The sequence below is a fragment of the Rattus rattus genome, chromosome 3 (assembly GCF_011064425.1).
Source record: "Rattus rattus isolate New Zealand chromosome 3, Rrattus_CSIRO_v1, whole genome shotgun sequence".
In the NCBI taxonomy this organism is placed as follows: Eukaryota; Metazoa; Chordata; class Mammalia; order Rodentia; family Muridae; genus Rattus; species Rattus rattus.
The window spans coordinates 73856387-73883082 of NC_046156.1; the positions used below are offsets into that span (position 1 = coordinate 73856387).

Sequence of the window (26696 nt, forward strand, 5' to 3'; positions counted from 1 at the left end):
AGGCAGAGAGAGAGAGAGAGAGAGAGAGAGAGAGAGAGAGAGAGAGAGAGAGGGTGTGTGTGTGTGTGTGTGTGTGTGTGTGTGTGTGTGGGGGAGAGAGGCTGGCTGTGAGCTTGTGGGAGAGGGGGGAGGGGAATGGTCAAAGAGAGGTTAAGGAGAAAGAGGACAGAGCAAGAGTAAGAGAGCAAAATAGATCTTTTCTTTTTGAAAGCCAGAAAACCAAGGAAATTATTCAAAGCATTTAGATTGAGTCATTTATTTATTGGTATATGTACATGTGTGGGGGCGCACAGGTGCACACATGCTGTGGTGCACATGAAGGTCAGAGGACAGTTTTTGACAGTTGTTTCAAACTCATCTGCAATCATGTAGGTCCCAGGATCAAACTTAGGTCCTCACATTTTGCTAAAGGTGGCTTTGTCACTGACACATCCTTCCCCCTACTCCCACAAATCATAGTCTTTGTCTTCATTCTTGTTTTTTAAGAAGTTGCTACGTCAGGTACTTTTGTGCCACCATGGGCAGTTTCACTCTAGAAACCATTTAAAGTAGGAAAGACTGATTTTGAAGGGTTCAGTCCATGGTTATTTGACTGCAGGTCCTTAGTAAAACATGGAGGCAATGGGAGCATATGGTGGAACTTCTTTATGGTGGGCAGGAAGCAAACAGGGTGTGGGGGTGGCGAGCAATTGGACGTTCCTTAAGCAAACATGGCTGCACTAACAGCAGGCTGCGCTCAGGAGAGCACTAAGCCATTCCTATTATAGTCTGCCTCTAATCTGGTTATTGCCCTGCCCGGCCCACCTCCTGCTCTCTGAACCACACTCTCAGGATTTCCTGGCATTCAGTGTTTGTTAGTAATCAGGTGTGCTGTTGCCACAGTGTAGTGGCTCAAGCCTCTTGACCTCTTCGCCTTTAGATACTCATCTTTATCCGAGACCAACAACAATGTGACGGGAAACTCTGCCACAGGTGAATGGCTTTGACTGGAAGTGGGAGAGTCTGTTTTTCCAGCTTCCGGGATAAGCGGCTTAATCCTGGCAAGGGTGGGAGTGTGGTGGGGAATAGAGGGGAAGGTGTTCAAGAAGAAGGATGCCTTACCTTGGGGGTAGGGGACCTGGTAGAGGACCAGTGTGATAAGAGTTTGTTGCAGACCTGCTATGATTGATCGGTCTGAAGCCGTTAAAGGCACATCAGAAGAATGAAAGCATCTTCATTCGTCTAATGCTGAAGAATCAATTTTCTAGGTACAGTAGTTTGATGGCTAATCTTGGTTGTGAGCTTGACAAACCTGGGAAGAGGGAGCCTCAATCAACAAACTGCCTCCATCAGACTGGCCTGTAGGCATGTCTTGGGGCATTGTCTTGGTTGCTAATAATGCAGGTGGGCCCACAGACCACTGTGGGTGGTGCCATTCCTAGGCACATGGATCTGTGCCAGCTTAGACTGTAAAAAAAGGTAGCAGAACAAGCCATGGAGAGCAAACCAGTATGGAGCAGTCCTCCCTTGGTCTCTGCTTCGGTTTCTTCCTGAGCATCTCTTTATGATGTATAACATGTAAGCCAAATAACCCTTCCTTACACCAAGTTGTTTCTGTTCAATGTTTTATCACAACAACAGCTGTGAAAAGTAGAAATTGACTAGGGATCAACTGGACTTGACAGTCAAGCTCCCCTGCCCTCCACCTGTAACACCACACTCTGAAAGGAGCAGTGTGCGTGTGCGCGCGCGCGCGCGCGCACGTGCGTGCTCTTTCTTCCTGAGGAGCATTTCCTCATTTATTAGGATCATGGCTTTTGTGGTACTCAAACTATCACTACCTCTTAATTTACGCTTCTGATGTGTGTTTTGAGCTAGAAGGCTAAGCATAAGAATGAACTTGCCCAACCCCTGTGTGGGGAAAACAAACATTTTCAAACTCACTTTCTCCTACTCTCTTTTCCCAACAGACGCTTTTGACCTATGTGAGGTTCTTTATCACTTTCCAAGCAGGTAACCAGTCAGTTCTGGATGCCTCTGAGGTGTTGAGATCCAGGTCACTTTTGACACCATTTCCCTGAATACCTATGGGAAGTTAGCGTCATGTCCCACAGGCTGAGGAATTACTCACAAGACTCCTCCCTGAAGATGCCAGTGCCAGGTGGTTTCTTATGGTCTGGCCCACCAGTTGTAAATCAGGGTTCCCAAAATCCTCTGCAGATTTGATTAATGGACTTGTCATTCACAAAACTCAAGGAGAGAGGTGGAAGCTATGGCATCCTTTTGGAACATGTTATCCTCCAAGAAACTCCACGTGTTCATCTTTCTGAAAGCTCTCCGGGGCTCATGTCAGCTCCTGGTGGAAATTGCATGGACTTGGTGGAAGCGTGGGCACAGTGTTGAAATGTGGTTGAAAAGTCTGATCTAAGACTAAGAGACTGGGTGGGACCCAGCGAGGCATCTGTCCAGGTTCTGCAGCCTTCTTTCTCCTGAGTATGGGGCAAGAATAAAGTGAGAGCTTTACCTTCTAGCAGACTCGGTAGGTCAGAAGAGGGTAGAGAACATGGCTGAGGAAAAGAGGTATTGTGGTGCCTACAGCCTGTTGCTCTAGTGTCTCCAGTCATTCTTCATTCAAGAGCACAGCGGACAAGTCCCGTTCCAGGGCTGGAAGCTGGAATGCGCTGCCCTGTGGGAGTTCAGTTTGAGAAGGTTTATTCCCCATTATTCTGTCAAGGGGTGTGATGGGAGCTGACTGCACACACAGGAGGCCTTGCAGAAGCACTCAGCAAGGGGTTGCTAAGTGTCTTTGTTCAGTGGAGTTCTTCATTTTACCTTCTCCTTCTCTTTCTCTTGGTTTTTGGGAGAGTTCTAGTCCAGGCTGTCCTTGACCTTCCTCATCCTCCCACCTCTAGGAATGCTGAGATGGTCGCATCTGCCACCAGGCTTGGCTCCGTGATTTCCCATAATAAACCATAGTTAGGATTTGCTGCCAGTTTTCTGAAAGAAGAGTGGGGGGGTGGGGAGTGGGGAGTGACAAAGGAAGGTGGAGAAGCCAGGAGTGAATGAGGTGAGGGGTGGTTGTTTTAAGTAGGAATCCCTGCTTTCTCCTAAGCACCCACAGCATTGCTTCAGGTTCCCTCTGAAGGGTTATTTTTATTTTTAGTGTCCACAAACACTCCAGACTGAGAATATTTTTCATTTTTGTTTTTGTTTCTTAAATTTTATTTTGTGTGGTGGTGTGTGTAAGTCAAAGGATAGTTTGTGGAAATTGGGTCTCTATTTCTGCCATGTGGGTCTGGGGATGGAACTCAGAGTGCCAGGTTCGTTCTCTGTCTGTCTGTCTGTCTGTCTGTCTCTCCCCTCCCCTTTCTCTCTCTCTCTCTCTCTCTCTCTCTCTCTCTCTCTCTCTCTCTCTCTCTCTCTCGTTTGTGTGTTGCATACTTGGAATGCAGAGATTACTTGCTTGCAGTCAGCTGCTGTTGAGAATCCTGGAAATGTTCTGGTTGCCCCCATAAGCCTAGGATTGCTGTGCCTCCTTGCTCAGCAGCTTCTCCTCCACGTTCTCCCCAGCTCACCCCAAACACAGACGCCTTGAAAACAGACAGCACGCAGTGGCGTTGGGGACACTGAGAGCATTGCCCTTTTGGAGAGGAGAGACAGAGACCCACGAGAAGGATTTACACATTCTTCTTCATCTAGGAACTTTCCTTCCTGAGAGGAGCCAGAGTTAAACCTGGGTATAGTTCTCTCTCGCTAAGAAATATTCACAGATGCCTTCTATATTCAGGAGCTGTGCTAGAGTCTAACAAGAGGCTCTGAAGTGAGACATAATGGTGTGCTTTCAGGGCTAGTGTTAGCAAGCGAACGGAACACCTATACTCTATTGCATACTGACAGTGTAATCCATGTTGGTTCACCTGTTCTCTACAGTGTCCCACAGTGTGACTGTGGGGAGATACCCCATCCCTGGACACGCTGGTTTTGATGTTCACTTTATAGGTTTGTCTTCTCATGGCTCAGTTTTTCAGTTCCTTGTCATATGATTTTCGTTATTATGGCATTTAAGTCTGGTGAATGTGAAGATCCAGCAAATAGGGGTAACGATTCTTCTCAGTTCTGTTTGCGTAGGGGTTGGGGAGACAGGCAGCTTCCGCCCAACAGTCACTGGTAACTTTGGACCCTGCATTTCAGCCATCAAAATCTGCTACTCACCAGGGATTGGACCTCCTTTTTGTTTCTCGCTGGTTTCAGTGACAGAAGCTGCAAGTGGAACAGAGGCAAATCACTTGCCATCATTGTGGTTCTGAATCTCTGCTGCCCAGCTCAGTGCGATGGCAACACGCAGTTGGTGCTACTCCAAATGTGTGTAATCTGAATGGAGATGGCCTCTAAACCACTGAGGTATGGTGACATGCTGTGATCCCTGGACACCAGAGGCTGAAGTGGGAGGATTGTTGAGGCCAGTCTGGTTGAAAGGCTAATCAGGCAGTTTCAGATACAGTTTCCTTTCTTGAGAAGTTCCTTACTTAGCCCTGGAATTCAGAAAAGAAAAGACATCCTAACACTGCCGTGGGGTGAGATATGGAAAGAGAGTGATACTTTACAATGGCAGCTAGAATACTAATGTTTGTGGAGATGGTGCAATCCAAGATTTAAGATTCGCTTTCAGTGGATAACACCCTCACACCTGCCTTTATGGCAGTGTTCACAGTCCAGATGTCCTTGCAAAGTTATGATCCTGGACAGGAGAAGCCTGAAACTGTCTTCTAAGGTACACACGCTGTGGGGGAAGAGCTGAGGCCTGGTTATGGCTAGGCTGTCTGTGCTCTAAGAAGCAAATCCTTCCAAGTGCATTCTGTCTTCCTGTGGAGGATGTTGGAGCATTTTTCAGAACAGTGCCATGTTGGAAAATTCTTACCAAGTGAATGACCTTGGTTTCTTCCTAGTGAGCTTACACGGTTCAGCTCTGAAAGTCACTTGGAAGGTGTTTTAGACAGAGGAATTGGTGTAGTTACAGGTGTTGTGAGTGTGGTATAAGGGGCCTTTGTCAGTGGAAGAGACAATTTGGAAGCTAATTATTTCATAGATATAATTATCTGACTTGTATTGACTTGTTGTGCAGTTTACCGTTCTCTGTGGGCTTTGCAGAATCTATTTTAGATTGTGTAATTTTTTGGAGATTCCAGAGAGCCGGCTGCATTTTGAGGGTTGGAATTGAAGTTAGGAGGTGACTGATTTTTAGTAAAATCATTTGCCAGATGTTGTGGCCACTTGTTTCTCTTGACTTTGTGTGGTGTGAGTCTCATGCTGTCCTCTCTGAGCTGTCAGCATACAGTACTGTGGACCTTGTGTACACAGACAGACAGACAGACAGACCGACTGACCGACCATCGCCTTTGTCTGGAGCCCAATAGGTTTTCAGAGGGTTTCTCAGCTGCTCACATGTATTTCAGAGCCCTTAGAGATGGTAGAGTCATAGCTGAGGAGACTTACGGATGTTTGAGGAGTTCTCCTGAGTCACATGGACAGTGAGTAACTGGGCCAGAACTAGGTGTGCTTGTCTTCTATCCCAGCCTTCTGTGACCAAGCAGCTGAGTTGGCCCCTTCCCCCTGCATGCTCTGATGCCTCCTGAGTTCCTGGTACTCAGGCGTACCATGAGGCGCTTACTCAGAGAGATGTATCTGCTGATTCACAGTTCAACATCCTTTTCCTTGCTTTCCCTTCTCATAAATTGATTTCTACATATTCTTAAGCAGCAGATGCAGCTTTTTTTTTTTTTTTTTTTATTAGAACCCTAAAGAATGCTGAATCTTTCTTAATTAGTGATGCATTTGTTACACAAGAAGCTTTTAATTTTAATTTTGTTCTGATATAAACATGTTTCTTGCCCATTAATCTAAAGAAGACAAGGAGAGAGTCATCTTTTAACAAATACTTTTATTTATTTGTGTTTTTTAAAGTTTATTTATTTATTTAGTTGGTTTAGAGATAGGGTCTTATGTAACCTACCTGGTCTACATAGTGAGTCCCTAGATCAAAGCTTAGTGTATATTATTAATTAGGTATTATGGCATATAGCTGCTTGGCTCCTGGGAGGTGGGTGGCTGGGGGATCCTGAATTCAGGTTGTCCTTGACTGTACAGTAAGCTCGAGACTAGTCTGGGACACATGAGACCTTGTCTCCAAAAGCGAAAACAAGCACTAAAGAGCACTAGCAAGGCCCTGCCTGAGTGCTATCCCTTGCCCCAGAGTTAAAAATGTAAGAGAGGACTTTTCACAAAAAGTCTCTTTTTCAGGGAGACTCATGAATCAGTCTAATGTGGGACAGGTGTGTGTAGGACAAGGCATATGAGGAAGTGCAGAGGGTTGTGAAAAATGAGGCTTACCACAGAGGGCCTCCCTGCTGATCCAACATAGCTAAAACTTAGCTGTGGTTAGAGCATGTGAAATGGTGCTTCTCAGTCCTGCGTGTCTTATGACCCTGGCCATATATAGCACTCTGCAGTGCATGCTCAGTAACGGGTACTTTGTGCAAATTATTTGTGGAGAAGTTAATTGCGCTACAGCGTTATGTCCAAATAAAAGAGAAGGGAGGATTCTGAGGCATTCTTGTGTAGGTGCATTTCCAAACCTATTTCCCCCAAATGATAAGATTCTGCTAAGAATAATTTAGTGTTGACCATGGCAGCACATACCTGTGCTCTCAGCACTTAGGAGTGGGAGGCATAAGGATCAGAAATTCAGAGTCATCCTTGGCTACATGGAACATTTGAGGACAGCCTGGGGTATATAAGATGCTGCTCCCCCACCCTTTCAAAAAGAAAAGAATTTCTGCAAATGCCCTTCAGAATTCCAGAACACCTCTACTTCTGTGTACCCTGCTCACATGATTTTCAGGAAATGAGAGACCTGTGAATGATTCCAGACATGATGGCCTCAATCCAACAATAGTTCAGCTTCCAACGTTCTAAACAGGACTGGACTATTGATGACAACCTGCAGACATCAGAGTTAAATTTTAAAAAGTTATGTAATTCTTGTTGCTAATGTTTTCCAGTGGTTGATAATCTTTTTGTTAATGCTCAAATGTATGTCTGTGCACCATGTGTGTGCCTGGTGCCTTCAGAGGACAGAGGAGGGCATTGAATGCCCTGAAACTGGAATTACGGATGGTTGTGAGCCACTGTGAGGGTCCTCTGCAAGAACAAGTGCTCATAACCACTGAGTTGTCTCTTTAGTCACATAACTGTTGATAATCTTAAAATGAGTGTGGCTATCATTAATTTTACCCAAACAGAGGAATGGGCTGCAAAATTATACATAAAAAATACGTATTTGAGGTCTCTGATACTGGACCTCATAGGAAAAAAGCAGACACTAAAACAAAAAAATTGAAAGTCTATCTTCATGTTTATTTTTCTCAGACAGTGACACTTCATGCATGGTCAATCTCTTATTAGCTCTCCCTTGGTGCCTTTTTAATGACAAGGTATGAGAACAGAGTAGCTGCAGCCACATTTTATCACAGCTCTTATCAGAGCTACTGTCTCACAGGATAGGCAGGGGAACCCCTGCAACCTTCTCACCTCCCCTCATTCTGTGCTGTCAGCAGGCAGCCACTTCCTTAGAGAACCTTTGAATAGCATTTTTTTTTTAAAGTAATGTGAATAGTTTAGAATTTTCCCAAGATAGTGAGATGGTTCAGAGGGTCAAGGTACTTGCCACTAAGCCTGAGGATCCAAATTTGATCCCTGGATCCGGTTGTAGAATTAGAGACCCAGCTCTCAAGTCATCCTCTGATCTCCAGTGCATACTCTGCCACACCCACAGGCAGGCACACAATACATGAGTACAATTCCACAGTGTTTGCCTGTGTGGGCTGTACCGCTCCTTAGCATTAAAGTCCCCCAGTGAAAGAATTCCACAGTCTTGTTTGTAGCTACGTCTCTACATTGTTGCTGACTTAAAGAAATACTAACAGTTATGGTAAAGAAGTGTGAGTGGATTGTACCCTTTGACAGGGCAGGCACTTTTGAAATGCTTACTTACTGGGTTTTTTTTGGTTTTTTTTTTTTTTTTTTTTTTTCAAATTTCTGTGAGGTTGTATTGGCTCTGGTTGATTCCTGTACTGTAAAACATACAGAATCAAGAAGTGAAGGGATCATTTCTGGGAAAATATTTATCTGTTTGTAAATAATAATAAATTTATAATAAAACAATTAAATTATAATTAATAATAAAATATTATAATTAATTTTAATAATAGAATAATTATAATGAGTAAAATACAAATCTATTTGTAGGTAATAAATGCATATTATTGGAGAAATAGAGACTAAATAAGGGAGAAAAAGAAAAGTAGCCTCAGTCTGGCTCCCTTAAGACATTCTGATATTTACTTCTAGTTTAGTTTTTCTATACTTCAGAATACACATAATATCAAACTGTGTATTAACTTTGAGTCTTGCTATTTTTTTAATTTGTGTGTTAGTAGATGAGGGTTTTTTTGTGTGTGTCCATGAACACACAAAAGAAAGTCTTTAGTGCCCTTAGTGACTCTTCAGAGTATGGAGATGGCGGGGAGAAGATCACCTAGATTCTAAAAGAGGAACAATAGAGCTTTTTTGTTTGTTTGTTTGTTTGCTGTAGCCCAGGCTGTCCTTGAATTCCTATATAGCCCAAACTGGCTTTGAGCTCATTAGAGAGCCCAGGCTGTCTTTGAATTCACTGTATAGCTCAAAGTAGCTTTGAGTTCATTATGTACCCAGGCTAGACTTGAACTTTCAGTCTTCCTTCCTTAGCTCTCAGAATGGTAAAATCCTAGGCATAACTTCCAAGCACAGCTTTAGGAACCATAGATCCTCATGAATTTTCACGTAACTTTAAAAAAGATTATGCTGGGAATAGCCCCAGAGATGGTCGTCCTGGGAATAGCCCCAGAGATGGTCGTGCTAAGCATGAAGTATGCTTAAAACTAGAAAAAAATCGTAAGCATGCTTATTTGAAGTCAAAGCAGTAACCCTTGGTGATTTTAGTGTGCTTTGGTGTTGGGTGAAGAGAGAAATGGGTTGGAAGGGAAGAGAGGAGGAGTATGAGCAGGAATATCCTTGTTGAAGAGCAGTGAGAGCCCGCACCCTGCCCACCTAACTGAATGCCAGGCTGGGTAGTCAAGTGGCAGCAGAATGCAAACCCCGTGGTGTGCTTGGCTGCTGCACAGGGGATGTTTACAGGTGAGCAGGGCAGGGTTCATGGCAAGGTGTCTGATAAGAGACTTAGTCACCCACAGAGCGTGTGACTGGGGCCTTGTCCTCAGTGCTAACTTAGAGTCCAAACATTCGAAGTGGCAAAGGATTCAAAGTAGTAGAGACAAAATTGACTTGAGACAGTGATATCCGGTGGTTTGTACAGGGGGGTCACACCCAGGTGGGTTCCTCTGGCAGAACAGTGTGAGGGTGCTCGTGATTGAGCCTCACGCTCACTCAGGACAAGGGTGCCTGTACTTAAATCATGGCCTGGCCACTGACAATCACAAACTTCAGCTTCCTTCCGGCCTTCTCTCACTCGTCCACTTTTCCTCCCTCCCTCCCTTTCCTACCACACCTTTCTCTGCTCCTTTGTACGCTCCCAGTTTCTGACTCCCTCATGCCCTCCATTATCTCTCTTCCCCTCTCTTCTCTTCATGGTGCTGGACACTGCACACACCAGGCAATGGGCTAGCCCTAGCTCTAAGCTACATACTCTATACTCAGTGCATTTTTAATTTTTGAAGCAAGATCTCAGTAAGTTGTCTAGGTTCTCCTTGAACTCACTATATAGAGCAGCCAGACCTTACACTCATCATCCCCCTGCCTCAGTCTCTTAGGTAGCTGTAATTACAGGTGCACAGCCATGCACAGCTATTGTTTCCCTTTCATGTGTTTGGTTCTGTCTGTTAAAAGGCCACATTACCACTGCCCACTTCCTGTGATTGAGAGAAACCCAGGGAACAATTCCTGGCATGCAAAATAAGCACTCCATGCATCTAGCTAACTATTATCTGTTTTGTACAACTGAGTTTGTATAGATTGCCAAATTTCCTGATTGTCATGCTTGTCTGGTGAGTGGAGATAATACAGATGTGTTCTGGCACAGATAGGCATGGGTATTGTTTGATTGCATACTGAATTGGCCATGTGAGGACGGGGTGCTGTTGAGTCACTACCTACTACCTTGGATCCCATCTCTGACCAACTTGGTTCCAGTCTTGAATCTGGCTCTGAAGCCCCTTTCCTAAAGCACGCTGTAGCAAAAAGTTCTTCCACTCCCTAACCTCAGTCCGATTGCTGTAGGCTAGCATGAGATCTTCCTTTCTTCCTCCCTCCTATCTCTTTTCTTTCTTGGGTCTCTTGTAGCCCATGCTGGCCTCAAACTTGCTATGCACCTGAGGATGACCTTGAATTCTTGATCTTCTTGCTTCTACTACCTCTGGAGTGCTGGGGTTACATGTCTGAACCATGAGTTTTGTTTTTTCTTGAGACACAGAGTCTTATGTAACTCAAGATACTTGTTGACATCATACAGACTTGCTTTGTAGCCAAGGATGATCTTCTCAGTCACTTTCTACCTTATTTTAGGGTAAGTTTCTGCCACTAAACACAGAGTTTATTTATTCAGCTAGACTGACTGGCCAGCAAGGCCAGGCATCTTCCTGTGTATGCTTCCTCAGTGCTGAGATTACAGGCATGCATCGCAGTGCCTGGCTTTTGTGAGGGTGCAAAAGATGGAGCTCAGGTACTCAGACTTGCTCAGCACGCACTTTACTGACTGAGCCATCTCTACAGCCGTAGCCTTGACTCTCTGACCCTCCCGCCACTCTTTGAGTTAAAATACGCAGAAAACCACATATTTTACTTGGGCCAGTGTTTCCATCTCCAATATTGAAATCAAGGAGAGCACCTCTTAATACTCTCAAGTCTGTTCTTAGACACATTTTGAAAAATCACAGCTGTGCTGTCAGTTGTCTGGAAGTGGAAGAGAGAAAGACACAGTAAAAAGGGTCGGATGTGATACTGTGGCCTGCGGTTTTGTTTCTCCTGAAGATAATAGGAATTGGTAGAGAAGGATTGCTTAAGTGGGTTTATTAGATGTGGGTACATTGCAGGAGCTCGGCCAGGTTTTACGTTTTTCTTCTCTAACCCATTCCTCAATTGTGGCTGTTGAGTTGGGTTTTCATTATGTATTGTGAACACTGCTTCCCCTTTCGCAGTATGAGGTTAGAGAGATACGCAAATGCACCAGTACTTAACCTGAAACTTTCCTGCCTTTAGTTCTCTTAACTCTGCATCAGGTGTGGAAGCTCACATTCCCCTGGTGTCCAGTCTTGGAGTGGAGGTGGTCCTGCAGCAGTGTACTGAATGGTTTTGGAGAAGACTCTGCATGACAGGAAACAGTGCTGTGGGCGATCAGAGGTTCTCATTACAGGCAGCGGACATTAAGTACAGTTGCTATCTAAGTGATTCGCTGTTCACTGGTCAAAACTTGCTGTTTTGTAGGACTGATTCAGTCCTGGGATTTATGAATGGAAACAGTGCAACAGCAGTTTAAACAACTGAGAGGCTGGGACTGTGTCAGGAGTAGAGCACATATATAGCATTTGTGAGGTTCTGGTGTCAACCCATCACCCCAGACTGTAGCCTGTAGTCCATGCCTTTCAGATACTGCAGGGCTTCCTTGCACCTCCGTTCTCTCTGGCCCTGCCTCCTAACACCTGAGGCTTGCTGTGCTATGACCCAGCCAGCTGAGGCAGCAGAGGTTGCAGGCAGTGTGCCAGCTGCAGCTGAGCTGTGGCGTCTAGTCAGTGACCACAGACAATGATTTTAGGTGCCCTCTGTTTTCTGTGACGTGTGGCTGAGCTTTGTGAGGGAAATAGGGAAGGCTACCATGAGTAGGGCCACAAATAAAACTGGTAATAATTGGGGGACCTGAGGTTTCACAATGTGAGGACCCATGTGAGTGGATGGTTCCATTTCAGGAGAAAGATGATTCAAAATAAACAGCAGTGTTGAGCTCAGGAGATACCAATATACCTTTTCTTACCTCTGTCAATCCTGGGAACGTTCTCATGTCTCAGAAAGATGGTTGTGGTGAGACAGTTGTTTTTCATTTACTGCAGAAGTTCGAAGACTTATTTAAATGTGAGACAATTTGGGGTAGAAAAGAGGCTTCAGAATTAAGTATGATGGTGTGGTTTTTGTATTCTATTTATTTCTATCAGATTTTGAATTACAGAGTTAAAGATTAAGGAACATAGAGAGGAAATGTAGAGAGAAAATGTTGCTTTCACATTTTTTTGTAAGTTTCCATGTCTTTTTTTCTCATAAGATACGATGTGAGTCATATTGATTGGAATGACCACAAGATCTCCAAGCCTCTGTGGGAACTTAGTAGCAGGGGGAGGTTGTACAGTATTACAGACAGTCTGTCACAGAGACATAATGCAAATATGGAATGCATTCTAAGCCCTCAGAAGTGTCTACACCAAAGGTAAAATTCTCTCTGTGGCTCACAGAACAATGCCAAGACCCACTTTTTATATGCTAAGAATTTATAATCTACTAAATGTCCTACAGCATACTTATTATAGAAAAGTAAACATGCAGTAGGTATTAAAAAAGGGGACAGGGACCTGGGTCATATGGAAGATTCCCATTGGGGGCATATAGTTACTGTTTAAGGAAGGATTCTCAGTAGTGAGGTTCTTTTAGTTTCTGTTAAGAGAATCCCATCCAGATGCAGTCAGCTCCTTATCATCCAAATGTCATGCTTTCTTTGGTCTGTTACTCTTGTTTTAAATTGTTTTATACATACACACTTATCTTGGGTAAGGGATAAAATAGGTGTATTTATGACATTATTTGGAATTACTTTGGAAATTCCAGTTTTGTGGCTAAACTACTAAGTGTGTGTATAATGTTGAAAAAGAATTTCATGACAGCTGGCAGTATAGCACAATGACTAGAATACTTGCCTAGCATGTATAAAGCCCCTGGGTTCTATCTTAGTATCCCTTCCCTTTAAAAATAAGTGTTTTATGATCTTTCCTTAGATACTAGTTAATTACAGATGGACGTTTTAAGGCAAATATCATTTGTTGTATTATTATTAACTGTTTAAGACAGTCTCATGTCCCTCAGGCTAGTCTCAGATTGTCTCTGTCTCCCCAGTGCTAAGACTTGATGTGGTTTACCACTCTGTGAGGTGCTGGGGACTGAGTGTCCGGCTTCAGGCATGCTGGCCAAACATTCTACCAATCAGCCTCCAAATTCATATTTTACACAAAAGTGAGGTGCATTCCCCTAGTGCTTCTGCTGTATAGAATTTAGTATTTGTGCCCTTTTTTGTTGCTTGTTTGTTTGAGGCAGGGTTTCTCTGTGTAACAAACCCTGGCTGTCCTGGACTCGGTTTGTAGACTAGGCTGGCCTTGAACTCACAGAGATCCGCCTGTCTGTCTCCCAGTGCTAGGATTAAAGGTGTGTGCCATCCTCCTATCCGCACTCCTCCCACCCCCCACCACCCGCAGTTTAAGCCATATTTAATCAGTCTTGAGCCTGTCCTCATTTCTTTAGCAAGTTTAGTCTGAGCATCAGATGACTGGGAGATACTGGATTTGTTCTTTAGTAGGCCATTTGTGTCCCCAAGCTGCTCCGTTCCTTAATATGGAACTATTTTTTATAATAATTTGAATATTCTTTCTTTTTTTTTAAAGTTATTTTAGACAGTTCAAAGGGAAAAAGAGAACCCATGACCAGACTGTGGCCTGTAGTCCAAGCTTTAAGCCCCTTCCTGCCAAAAGGAATTCATTCTCTCCCTATCTGTGTCTATCCTGACACCATCAATTTAGCGATTGCCACAGAGAAGACAGTTTGTCCTCATAGGTCTGTCGCAATCTTGATTACTTGGGACGTCTTTGTTTTTTATTTCATTTGGGGGCCTCGGGTGCGAGGGAGCCTCCGGTCTCATGTATGGCGTGTAAAGTGTCTTAAGGCAACTGCGGCCTGGGCCTGGCATCGTTAGTTTTCCTTACCTTAAATTAGTGGATAATTTATAAAGATAACTTTTAGGACTAAGAGCGTAGGAAGAATCCACTAGACCTTAGGGATAGACCCAGTTCTACTTTCTTCAACCCAATTCCAGCCAAAAGGAATTGGTACCGCCCTGTTTTTGTCTCTAGCCTTGACCTGTGTTTAAGGGACCTGTGGATCTTATTCTTTTAGGGAAAACACTTTCTCCACGAACCACCAGCTCAAATTTATCGCATAACATTCTTATACCTAGGTGAGCTATGTTGATGTCAGAAGCCAGAATTGTTCTGGTATTCAGGTAGTTCAGGGCTTTCTCAGCTTGAATATGCCCAGGAGTTCAACGCAAGAGTTAGGAGGCTTTTTACTGTCAGTTGCCTCTCATTATCCTTACTCCCCCGTCCCCATTCATGACGGCCAGACGTGCCCCGACTCTGCTTCTCATCCCACACGCCGTCTTCTACATATTAAGATCTCCATTTGCCTATTGTGGGTAACCATCCTTCCCTCACTGTGGACAGAGTTTTGCAAGGTTGGAGTAGCAGCTGTCAGCTGATACATACTCACATGAGAACCATTAAGAGGGTGGTGTGGCCAATGTCAGAGCAACCTTGCAGCTGAAGGTTTACCCAGAGCCACATGAGCTGGGCTCGTGACTAGTGAAGGCAGGGCTGCGTGTAAACTCAGCTCGGGATGCAGATGGTATGAGTCAGTGCAAGCTGCTGGACCTGTTGCGTGCACTAGAGTACAGGCTTAGGAGAAGCAGGGAGAGATTTGTACTTGTTTTTTATTATGGGTTTACCGAGAGCACATCCGCTTCTAGAAGTCATCCTGGGCTTCATTTACATGATGAATGAACGTTCCTTTTTTTAAGCTCCTAAAAGAGGAAGTTAGTAGTAGCTTGGCTCTCGTGCTGGGCTTGGAGTGGAGTGAAGTGATCTTTAGACTGAAGCTGCTGCTCGTCACTGTGGAATATCCTCAGATAATGAAGGAACTTTCCAGAGTGCTCTAGTCCACATTGATGGTCAGGATCAACTGAAGAGCACCTGTGCCCTCCGGAGATGTGTGGTGGTACAGCAAACAGTACAAATTGGCCAGTAGGCCAACAGGAGTCAGCCAGATGTGTGACTGATGCCACTTCTGGTGTTGGGAGGATTTTCAAGACACTTGTATGTGCAAAGATCTCAAAATGTGCCAGAGGAGGACGGGACACAAATTCCATGGTGCTCAATCACAGGTATGAATGTTTAGTTCTATTTAAGTCTGGAAAATACTAACCTTACTGGACTATAAGAAGTTTTATTGATCTGAATTATGTTTTCAAGAATGTTTTACATAGGAGAAATGTGGTTATTGGTGGCTTGAAGAAACAAGTCCTTTCCTCTGTAGAAAAGACGTAGGCACAGGTATCCTTAGTGGCTCTTAGTAGTCAGTTACTATCTTAGCGTCTTAAGTTTTCATTACCTCTGCTGGGGCCAACTTTTACGGAATCAGTTGTGTCCTCATCTGGAACCCTGAGCTTTATAAGGTGAAAGCTTTAACTTAGCACACTGTGCACCAGAGGATGGGACAGGGCAAGGACTGGAGATGTGCTTTGGGATAGGCTAGCTTTGTGAGTGCTTGAAGCCAACTACGGAGGAGAACCTGGTTCTACTCTGGAAAACGCCTTTCATGAGAAGGCTGTGTTATGACAGACTAACTCGAATCGTGAGCTTAGCCATAAGGAACACAGTTGGACCTGCACTACTTAGAGTCTTTCTCGTTATTTTAGCCTCTATTTTTTTTTTTTATTTATTTACTTACTTTATTTCTATGCGTGGGTTGTTTCACCTGCTTGTATTTCTGTGCACCACTTATATGCCGGGTGCCCATGAAGGGCAGAAGAGGACGTCAGATCTTTTAGAACTGGAATTACAGATGGTCGTGAGCTACCATGTGGGTTCTGGGAATTGAACCTGGATCCTCTGGAAGAGCAGTCAGTGCTCTTAACCACAGAGCCATCTCTCCCAGCCCCTTTATCAACTTTGGAAGAATTAGTTTCTCTATAGTGGAACTTAATTGAAGCGGTCATTTCCCAACAGTTGGTTCACATGCTGTCTTCTCTTCCAAAGGCACCTGTTCATAGAGCAAGAGGTTAATGAATGACTTGGAACATAGGAAAACTAAAGAAGTCACTTTTGTTTGTGTGTTCGATACTGCTCATCAAGAAAGAAGAGTCGAGTGGTGGGGGTTAGCGGAGCTACAGCTGGGAGTCACACCACAGGGCTGACTGTAGCTCTGAGTCCCACTCCTGCTGCTGAGCTATGGGGTAGGCTCAGGTTGTTTCAAAGCCTCCCCTGGGAGTTCTAAGCTGCATCATTAGGACAGTCTCGCTTCCACTTTCTTATTCTTCCAGACTTCCAGATCCCCTAGATGTTATTTGGGGTGGCCATCCACAAAGAATATTAACTCCAATGCTTTTCATACTTTCAATAAACTTCTCGTTATGACTTATACTTTTCACCTAGATACTACTTTAAATATCATAGAACACTTTGCAATCTGTTTTTTTTTTTTACTTAAAATTTTTAAAAATTTTTATTCCTAGCGCTGAAAGGATTAAAGGTATATTTTCTGTGTTTGAGTTTTGTGCAGTAATGACTTTATGGTAAAACCATAAGTGTATTCAGAATGATCTGGCTGCACTCAGTTGATTCCAACTTTGTTGGCAGCATCCAGAGGGGCATAGCATCCAGGAGCCAGTCGAACATGTCTCCCCTCTGTCACCAATCTGACTCTGCTCACAGCAGTGTTGAGCTGCCTCAGTCTGCTTAGCACTTGTTGACCCAGTCCTCCACAGTGAGCACAGGTATGCTGTCTTCTGTCCGCATGTCTGATTCAGTGCTCAGGGGAACTTAGTGGCTCAGTGGCCAAGTTTGTTTCTTCCAGGGGCAATTTGGACCACCTCCAGAACACAAGGGTCTTGCCCTGCCCAGGAAAACGTGTGTTTGAAATTCACAGGAATTCATTTCGGGTCAGACCAGTTGCCTTTTCTGCTCTGTTCCCCTTCCTACAATGTTAAAAATGCATGTGTGGGCTGATAAGATGGCTCGGCAGATAAAGAAAGGTGCTTGCTGTGAATCTTGTCAACCTGAGTTCAATCTGTAGCTCTCTCACAGTGGAAGGAGAGCACAGACTCCCCACAAAGTGTCTTCTGACCTCCAGATGGGTGCTATGGTGTGTGTGTGTGTGTGTGTGTGTGTGTGTGTGTGTGTGTGTATTACTTGAGAGCCACACGGACATAAATAAATAAAAGGAAATACATACATACACACATACATATACACATATATACAATATTCATATATTTGTTACTTATAGTAATGTGCTGATTTCCAGAATTCATTTTAGAGCCTTGACTAACCCCAATGGTAGCTGTAAATTATTGACCAGAGCTTGCACAGTTGGGATCTGGCTCCCAACTGCTCACTGTTTGCCAAAGCCATGTGGCAGCCAGAGAAATGCACAACTCACTTTTTGCTCTTATGCACCTTAAATTATTTGTTTCAGGTCTCAGCAGAGCATATTGATAAGCTCCGGCTTTTTACTTACTTGCTTTTGTCCCCCCCATGAATGTCCAATTATGTGGAAAAGGAAAGGTCCAGCAGGTACAGCAGTCACGTGGTATATGTAGGTAGCATTGGCCCCTTGACAGCCAGTGCTGACAACAGCCCAGAAGAAAGTGCATTCTGGCAGCTCAGTGTGGCTCACAGGTAGAAGCAGTCTTTGGTATCTTCACTTCCATATTTCTGTTTTCCATAATGACAGCAGTTCATGGAATTCCAGAAATCAGGATCCAAAAAATTTGTATCTTAAATGGTTTGCCAATAAAGAATTCTTTCCTAAGACTGAGTTGAAATCTGGTAAATTTGCAGTAGGCTGGGTATGCAGTATAGTTTTCAAATAGTCGTTTCTTTTGCCTTTCTTAAAATGTAGATTGTAGCAAATCTGCTGATTTTTAATTTTTCATTTTTTTCCTATAAAATCTGAGAATCTTGGGAATATTTACCAGCTGTATATATAAGAAGCAGTCTCTCAAGTGTCAGAGGAAAGTTGGCCTGGCCTCGCCTTGTCGTTGGAGTAGTGAGGAAATGAAATAAACACTTCAGAGTCAGTCGTGCTCTGCAGTTTCAGATCTGCAAGTTTGAGTTCAGAAGAAATTGTGTCGTATGTCGTGGGGGCTGAGAGGAACTCAGGTGGGGCTTGTACTGTGCCTGGGCCATGCCCAGGGTCCATCCCCAGCGCCAAAACCACACTGCATCAGCAGCAGGGTGGGGAGAGGAGCCCTTGGGTGAAAACCACTTCACAAGGAAAAGCTGCAGATTGTCTGACGTGGCTAACAAGTTCCGTTCAGTGACGAGAAGTGGGCCATGGTATGGAGAGCGGGCCATGGTATGGAGAGCTACTAAGTCGGGGTCGCAAAACCAGCTATAGACCTAAAGGCAGAGACACTAAGGTGGGAAGTGCAGAATTCTGAAGACTTTCGTAAAAGGCCCTTAAAAGAAAGTGTAACTATAGGCTCCAGGCGTGGGAAGTATTTTTCACTGTGTTCTGTACACAGAAACTGTGAAAAACATTCTGCTTAATAGGAAATGTGTTAGTTGGACAGGTTGGATGGAACGGGGAGAGAAAACAAAACACAACACAAGCAAACAAATGAAAACCCCAGCCAAAAGAGCAGGCAGCTGGCCATCATGCGTTCGTGACTGCTGGGTGTGACTGTCAGTGTTGAATGTGTCCAAGGTCTGCCCTCCCCACGTCCCTTCCCACTCCACTGTTTATGTGCAATGAGGAATTCTCTTTTGTCGACTGTAGAGCAAATTCCCACTGCTGGGTGATTCTGATTTGGGAATGTAGTCTGAGGCTAAGGGAATCCAGAAGGAATGCTGTGGGAATTTAATACTGCAACAGTTTTGGGAAGTTTTTGTCTCTTCTAGGACTCATCCATTACTAGGAGAGAGTCAGCAGCACACATCCAAGGGATTGTCACAGAAGCAGATGACTGACCTAAGTTTTGTCTGGGACTTATTTTGATAAGCTTTGATGGTAGCTGGGCACTTGTTAGTCACCATGTGTAATCCAGGCCAGTGTGACAGTGGCCCTTCGTCACTGCAGTCTGCAGGCCAGCCATTGAGCAACTGCTTGATTTCCTGTGCTGAGCCTGGGTGCCTGTTGGACTGCTCCACAGTTCCTGGCTCTCCTGTTCTCATTCCTGTTGAGTCAGGCTCTGGTTTAGCCTGTCTTACTGTTTCATTATTTTCCTCATTCATTCATTCATTCATTCATTCCTTCCTTCCTTCCTTCCTTCCTTCCTTCCTTCCTTCCTTTCTTTCTTTCTTTCTTTCTTTCTTTCTTTCTTTCTTTCTTTCTTTGATATTTTTTTATTCACATTTCAAATGTTATCCCCTTTCCCGGTTTCCCATCCATAAACCCCCTATTCCGTTCCCCCTCCCCCTTCTTCCATGAGGGTGTTCCCCCTCCCCATCCACTCGCCCCTTCCTGCCTCCCTGCCCAGACATTCCCCTACAGTAGGGGGTCCAGCCTTGGCAGGACCAAGGGCTTCTCCTCCCATTGGTGCCCAACGAGGCCATCCTCTGCTACATATGCCACTGGAGCCATGGGTCTATCCATGTGTACTCCTGGGATGGTGGTTTAGTCCCTGGGAACCCTGGTTGGTTGGTATTGCTGTTCTTACGGGTTGCAAACCCCTTCAGCTCCTTCAGTCCTTTCAATAACTCCTCCACTGGGGACCCCATTTTCAGTGCAATGGTTGGCTGTGGGCATTTGCTTCTGTCATGCTCTGGCAGAGCCTCTCAGGAGACAGCTGTATCATTATTTTCAAAAGCTGGTTAAGTGCTGAACCGTGAGCAGCAAGCCCTGGTGGTGACCTGAGTGTAAACCAATACCACACTCAGCCACAGGGCAAAACTAAGCAGACCATGCAGAGGTCCAGAAATACACCTAGTCTCCACACACTGGAACGTTCTTCACCACGGCGCACATTATCACCCAGAGGCAATTCATATTTGAGTCCACTCTTCATGTTATACATTGATGGTTTTGACAGCCGAGTTTACAGAGTACTTCCAGTACCCTGGAAATCAGCTTCATCTGTCTCCTAAGTAGAAACCATCTTTTATAGAATGCCATTTGATTAGAATCATACAACAGATAACCTTTTCAGATTGGATTCCTTCACTTAGAAATAGCCATTGAAAGTTGACCCATGTCTGTTCACGGCTTGATCGCTCAGTTCTTCTGTTCCGAGTCATCTGCTGGCCATTTTCTTACCTAGTGAGCAACGTCCCCATCCAAGTGTTTGCAGTTCATCAGTGAAGCTGCTGCAAACCGCTGTGGGCAGAGTTGTGCATGTGTGTTTCGTCTCATTTGGTTAATAGCAAAAAGCTCAGCTATTGATCATGAGAGAAAGGTTGTGCTCCGGTTGGTAAGGTAAAGCCAGGTTATCTCCCAGAGCATGAGAGCCAACATTTGGATGGTCTGTGTTCTACATTTTGTTCACTCTCAATATTGATTTTTAGTTGATACCTCACTTCTGATTTGCATTTTCCTGGGTCTTTCCTTTCCTTTTGTTTTGTTTTTGAGACAGGACCTTATCCGTTGCCCTGGCTGACTTGGAACTCACTGTGTAGACCAGACTAACCATGAACTTGCAGGGTCCTTTTGCCTCTGTAACACTGCCAGGCTGATTTGCATTGCTCTAATGACATAAGATGGGGAACACTGTCCATGCTACCTGTTCTTTTTGTGAAGTGCCTAATCACATCTCATCTACTTTTTAAATCATGCTTTCTTTTTAAAATTAAAAAAAAAAATCTTAGGTGCATAAGTGTTTGCCTGCATTTATGTGTGTGCACCTTGTTCGTGCCTGGTGCCTGAGAAGGCGTCATGTGCCCCAGAGCTGAAGTTGGTTGTCAGGCACCGTGTGGGCACTGAGAACTGAATTCATGTCCTCTGCAAACCTAATCACTCCTAACCACAGTGCCTTCTTTCCAGCTGCATGTTTGCTTGTTTTTGCTTGGTTCTTTAGTTGGTTGGTTTTTTTAGTTTTGTTTTTATTTTGAGGTAGAGTCTTTCTATGTAATCCTGGCTAGCCTGGGACTCACTATGTAGACCAGGCTGGCTTTAGATTCAGAAATCCACCTGCCTCTGCTTCCCAAGTTCTGGGATTAAAGACATGGGCCACCAGGTCCCTCCCATGCTTGCTTTCTTGTCAAGTTTTAAGGCCTCTTTATTTTGAAGAACAATACTTTATTAGATATGCCTTCCATAAATGTTTTCTTTTTTAAAAATGTTTGTTTGTTTGTTTGTTTATTATGAGTGTTCTGTCTTCACACACACTCGAAGAAGGAATCAGATCCCATTACAGATGGTCGTGAGCCACCATGTGGATGCTGGGATTTGAACTCAGGACCTCTAGAAGAGCAGTCAGTGTCCATAACTGCTAAGCCATCTCTCCAGCCCCACTAAATGTTTTTTTTTTTTTTTTTACCAGTTAGTGGCTTGTCTTTCTATTCAGTTGACGATATTTGATAGAATTGATAAATTTGATTAAATTTAAATTTTAGTAATTTGTCTTACCAGTAATTTGTTTTGTGGACCATGTCTCTGACGTTGTATGTAAAAACTGTTGACCATGCTCTAAAGTCATCTATATTTTCTCTTGTAGATGTGCTCTGGTTTGTTTGTTTGTTTGTTTGTTTGTGGGACAAGAACTTTAGTCTGCACACTGGGCGGTCTGAGCTGGAACTCACTGTGTATAGCCTTGGCTAATCCCAAACCTAGGTGATCCTTTTACTTGAGCTTCTTCAGTGCTGATATGGCAGGCATGAGCCCCGCATCTGGCTGAGTTATAGAGTTGTGAGCATTACATTTAGGTTTGTCATTAATTTTGATCTTTGTAAAGAGTGGAAGGTCTGTGTTTTGTTTTGTTTCTCATGTAGATATCTAGTACATGTGGTACTCTTACATGCACATAAAAAGAAAATGAGTTTATTTTTTAAAAGTATGGTTTTTAAGGTGTAGGTTACACATGGCATGGTAAGGGATACCATGAGGTAATGTAGACCTCAGTAAGGTGTTCTTTGTACAGCCATCTATTCCAGTTGTCCCATACACATTCAGTTATGTACATAAGCAAGAGGAGAGTTAGGCAGGATGATTTTAGACCACTCCATTATTTTATAGGAGTAGAAATATTGGAGTAAGATGTCGTGAGAAAGGCTGACTCTTGGCTTCAGGCCTTCTGACATCCAGGGCAGTGTTCTGCTCTTTTCTGTGCATGGTGGCCCCTGGAGAGTTGAGTGTGGCTGATGGTTCTGTGAATGCTACACACACAGTGTTACTACCTCTTTCCAAGTTTACCTGATGTGACTCTGAGTTCAAAAAAGACAGAATAAACTGTCTTCTTTGCTGGATAGTTCCTTTTTCTAGTTCCCAAACCTCAGGCTACACTATGACACATACTGTGATGTTTTGTTGTTACTGTGCAAATATTATGTATGGACTTAGGCGAATTTTAGCCTGTGACCTTTGCTACCATTTATAGTATTGTTTCAGAATTGGGGAATGGAAACAAGCTCAGAGGTACAACTTCCTTGGCATAAACCTTTGGCTTGCATCTTTGAATAGGGATCATTTATGCCCAGGAAAAATGTACAGACCTGCAAGTTTATGCATCCTTTTGGTCTCACCTTTAGGTATAGTAAGTAACTACCAATGGTTCTGCACTCCTTTATGCTGCATTTCCAAAATCTTAACATTTCTGAAAAATCAACAAGTGATGTGGACTGATATAAAGCTATCTATAATATTTGTATTTAGCTTCCATCTAATGTTTGTACTTAACTAGTATTTGTATTAAATATTCATCATGTGGGCGGTTGTGATTTGATTTGGGAGTTTGGTTGCCTCTTACACTGTGAAGGACGTATTACATAATATGTGGTATATGCAGCTTTCTAAAGTCTAAAAACAAAATCTTAATTCTCAAACATCTGGCACTCAAGAATTCTGCTAAGGGATTCTGTATCTGATTTGGTTGTGAATTATGCTTCACAGAAGTTGCTTTTGTGCTTAATCTGCCTTTTTACAAACTTGTAAGTCACATAAGGCACCAGGTTTGGGGAAGCTCAACGCCAGAGTTAGTACTTTTCTAAAACGTCAGAGTTCTGGGTAGCAGCTGTTGAGGCTGGAATGATGGCTCAGTAGTTGGTTATGTGCACCCACTGTTCTTGCAGAGGATCAGAGTTTGAATCCTAACACCCATATTATGCCACTCACAACTGCCTATGACTCCAGCTCAGGGGCTCTGACTCCTGGTCTCCAAGAGTACTGTACATATGTATACACGCACATAAATAAAGATAATAAGAAAGTCATTTTGGATAGGTGACTCTGTCTACTGCAGTGAACACTAATATCAGGACCTCTGTTACATGAACTGCGGATCTGTTACTGCCATCTGTGTGTTTTTCTTTGTTTTGCTTTTCTCGAAAGAAATAGCTTGCTGCTGGGTAGGAAATAGTGAACATTTTGTGCTGAAAAGATGAATTATGATTGCTGCCTCAAACATAGTCTTTGGATTGATTACTGGCGTGTGCCGCCATGTCTCCCTCAAACTTTTGGAAGATTTCTGTTTGTATTTAGAATTTGACTTGTGAGTGAGAGGCAGGAATGTGTGAGGGTTGTACACAAAGAGTGTATTTAAGAGCAATGGGGCTGTGTCTTTATGATTCAGTAGGTTTTATGGCAACAGAGGCCATGATCCATTTACCACCTGTCCCAGTGCCTGGGACACCGCTTGGCACACAGTGCCCAGGCAGGAATTGCCTAGCAAATTGACGGTATCTGTGAGTTTCTGTTGTTCGTATTACTGCTACTTTGAGACAGGGTCTCGCTGGGTCACCCAGGCGGTCAGGGACTGGTGCTCCTCCTCCTGTGTCAGCCTTCATGTTGGGGTTATGGGCATGTTCTGGCTATGTACAACCATACTTGCTTAGTTTGGCTTTAGTAACATTCACTTGGATAGCTTAAAGTTCCTTATCCTAGCTGACTCTTTAAATATTGACACTGCTGGATCACAGGACTGCCTTGACATTCTTCGTATGCGTTTACTTTGGCTATATAATATTGCTCCCTTATGCTGAGACTAAGAAGGGCGTCACAGAACATGGCTTCAGACCTGGACATACTGGTATTACATGTTATAGTAACAGTAAACACAGGAATTGGCCTTCTGGAACATAACAGATTGTGTGCCATAAAGGACATAAGGACCACCTTGCTCCTTGGGAAGTGTCCCTCCTAGAAACTCTGAGTATCCTAGAGCAGTGGCCCTCACCCTTCCTAATGCTGTGACCCTTTAATACAGTTCCTCATCCTATGGTGACAATAGCCATAAAGTTATTTTTGTTGCTACATACAATTTCGCCACTGTTATGAATTGTAATATAAATATTTTTGACTATAGAGGTTTGCCAAAGGGGTCTTGAGGTTCTGAACCTCTGCCCTGAGACTGTACTCGCCTGAGGTCAGCTCTCTACCTAAGATCCTGTCATTTCCTGTCTTGGAAGCTTGGAGTTAGCACATTATCATTAGGAAAAGAAATAGAGATTCTTTGGCCGAATATTTGAAGTCTACATACATTCTAAACCAGCCTCTCTATCTCATTCAGCTCATGACTGTTCAGCAGGAGACCCACCCAAGGGCCCCCAAGAGTGCGATGGGCACCATTTGCCTCGTTTGTGCTGTGTTTTGAGGGGTAGGACTTGTTCTTCAATTCCTGTGCCTGTGCACAAGTCTCAGTCTTAAGAGGACTGAAATCATGAGGCTCACACCCATTCTACTCCAGCATGATCACACTTTAACTTGTACATCTCCAAACACCTTCTTTCTAAACAAGGTATGGCTCATTAGGACCCCAGCACATCTTTCTTGGGGAAGGCTTTGGAGGTGGGGGAACACAACTATAGTCATAACATAGTTTTGTTATAATACATGGTATATATCTTATTTAACCTTTTTAGAGTGACTTTGGCTTTTATTTATTTTTGTAACAGGGTCTTGTTCTATAGTCCAGACTGACCTTGTGGGTCTATAGTACGTACATACATACATACATACATACATACATACATACATACATACATACACTCACTTCAAACAGACGTGTGTTCTATCCCTCAGATCCTTTGCGTCATTCCTACTGTTACCTTTCAGGGAAATAGATTCATGCTTTGGTTTCGCGCTTTGTGCTCTTGGTGTAGGATCTGAGAAATAGGACGTTCTAACCAAATGGCACCGTGCAGTTTAAAGTGTTTCTCATTAAACTTACGTTTAGCGCTTGTGCATCTGTGTCACAGCGCAGAAGCGAGGGCAGAGGACCACGTGAGGGAGTAGGTTTTCTCTTTCTAACATCTGGGAAGTGGCTTATGCCATCTCCTTTTTGTAGATTCTCTTTCTCCCTGCAGAAGCTGCCTCAGACCTACCCCAGGCTATAAATCAGGCAGAACTGAGGCTGAGATTGTCTTCCAGAGAATCTCATTGCCATACTTGGCTGTAGTTTTTTCTAGGAATATTCCTGGTGGCAAATGTCAAAATAACGATTGGCTATTAAACCAAAAAAAAAAAAAAAATTATATGGGAGAAGAATAGAGTTTTTCTCCTTTCTATGAACTACTTTTGAGTTTGGGTTTAAAAAAAAGTTGGACATTCCAAGATTTCAAGATATATATAACTTTCTCTTCTTCCTCTTTTTTTTTTTTTTTTTTTTTTTTTAAAGACAGGGTCTTACTATGCAGTCCAGACAGATCTGGAAATCACTGTAGGGCCTAGGCTAACCTCAAATTTGCAGTCCTTTTACCTGAAAAGTGCTGTGGTTATAGCTAAATACCACCACACCAAGCTCTTAACACCCCCACCCCCCACCCCCCCACCCCTCGGAGCTGGGGACTGAACCCAGGGCCTTAAGTTTGCTAGGCAAGCGCCTACCACTGAGCTAAATCCCCAACCCCAGCTCTTACCTTTTTTAATGAAAAAGAATATGGATTTAATAAAATGTTATGATCACTATTGAATTTGAATCATTCTATAGATGTTATCTTTAGCCTAACTGAAATTTAAACCGATAGTCCTCCAGAATTGCTTTGTAAACTTTGCCACTTTAGCAGAATGTGATTTTATGAGCAAATTCAAACTGTACAAGATACTATGAGACTAAGTCTCTTTCTGTCTGCCTGCCTGACTTCCTTCCTGCCCCCATCCCCCGCCCCCCTCTCTTCCTCTTTCTCCCTCCCCTTTTTGAAACGGGGTCTCACATCAGAGTGGCTTAGAACATGCTAAATAGACGAGACTGTCCTCGAAGTCAGAAATCTGCCTGCCTCTGCTTCCCGAGTGGGAATACTGGCATTAAAGATACGTGCCGCCATGCTTTGGGATTAAATCTTTGGTTTTTTGTTTTTCACTTATAATAACATTACCCCAGATACTGTTTGTTTGGTTTATGGTTCTGGGATGGATCCCAGAGCTTTTGTAAATGTTAAGCAAGCACCTTCCTACTGAGTTGTATCTAAGAGTTACCATGCCTTCTTCTTCCTCCTCCC

General features: G+C 43.7%; 1 protein-coding gene across 5 annotated transcripts in view; it reads left to right on the forward strand.

The window, feature by feature from the left end:
• Fnip2 (folliculin interacting protein 2) overlaps positions 1-26696 on the forward strand; it is a 109196-nt gene that overhangs the window by 23144 nt on the left and 59356 nt on the right. For 2 of the 5 annotated variants that reach the window (XM_032898213.1, XM_032898215.1), the window contains exon 1: positions 14669-15274. The exons of 2 other annotated variants lie outside the window; for them this stretch is intronic. In XM_032898213.1, the coding sequence (XP_032754104.1) occupies positions 15099-15274 (176 nt within the window). In that variant the 5' untranslated portion in view covers positions 14669-15098. Of the gene's footprint in view, positions 1-224; positions 973-14668; positions 15275-26696 lie in introns of those variants that run through there. One more of the 5 variants, XM_032898217.1, reaches the window with a different exon arrangement.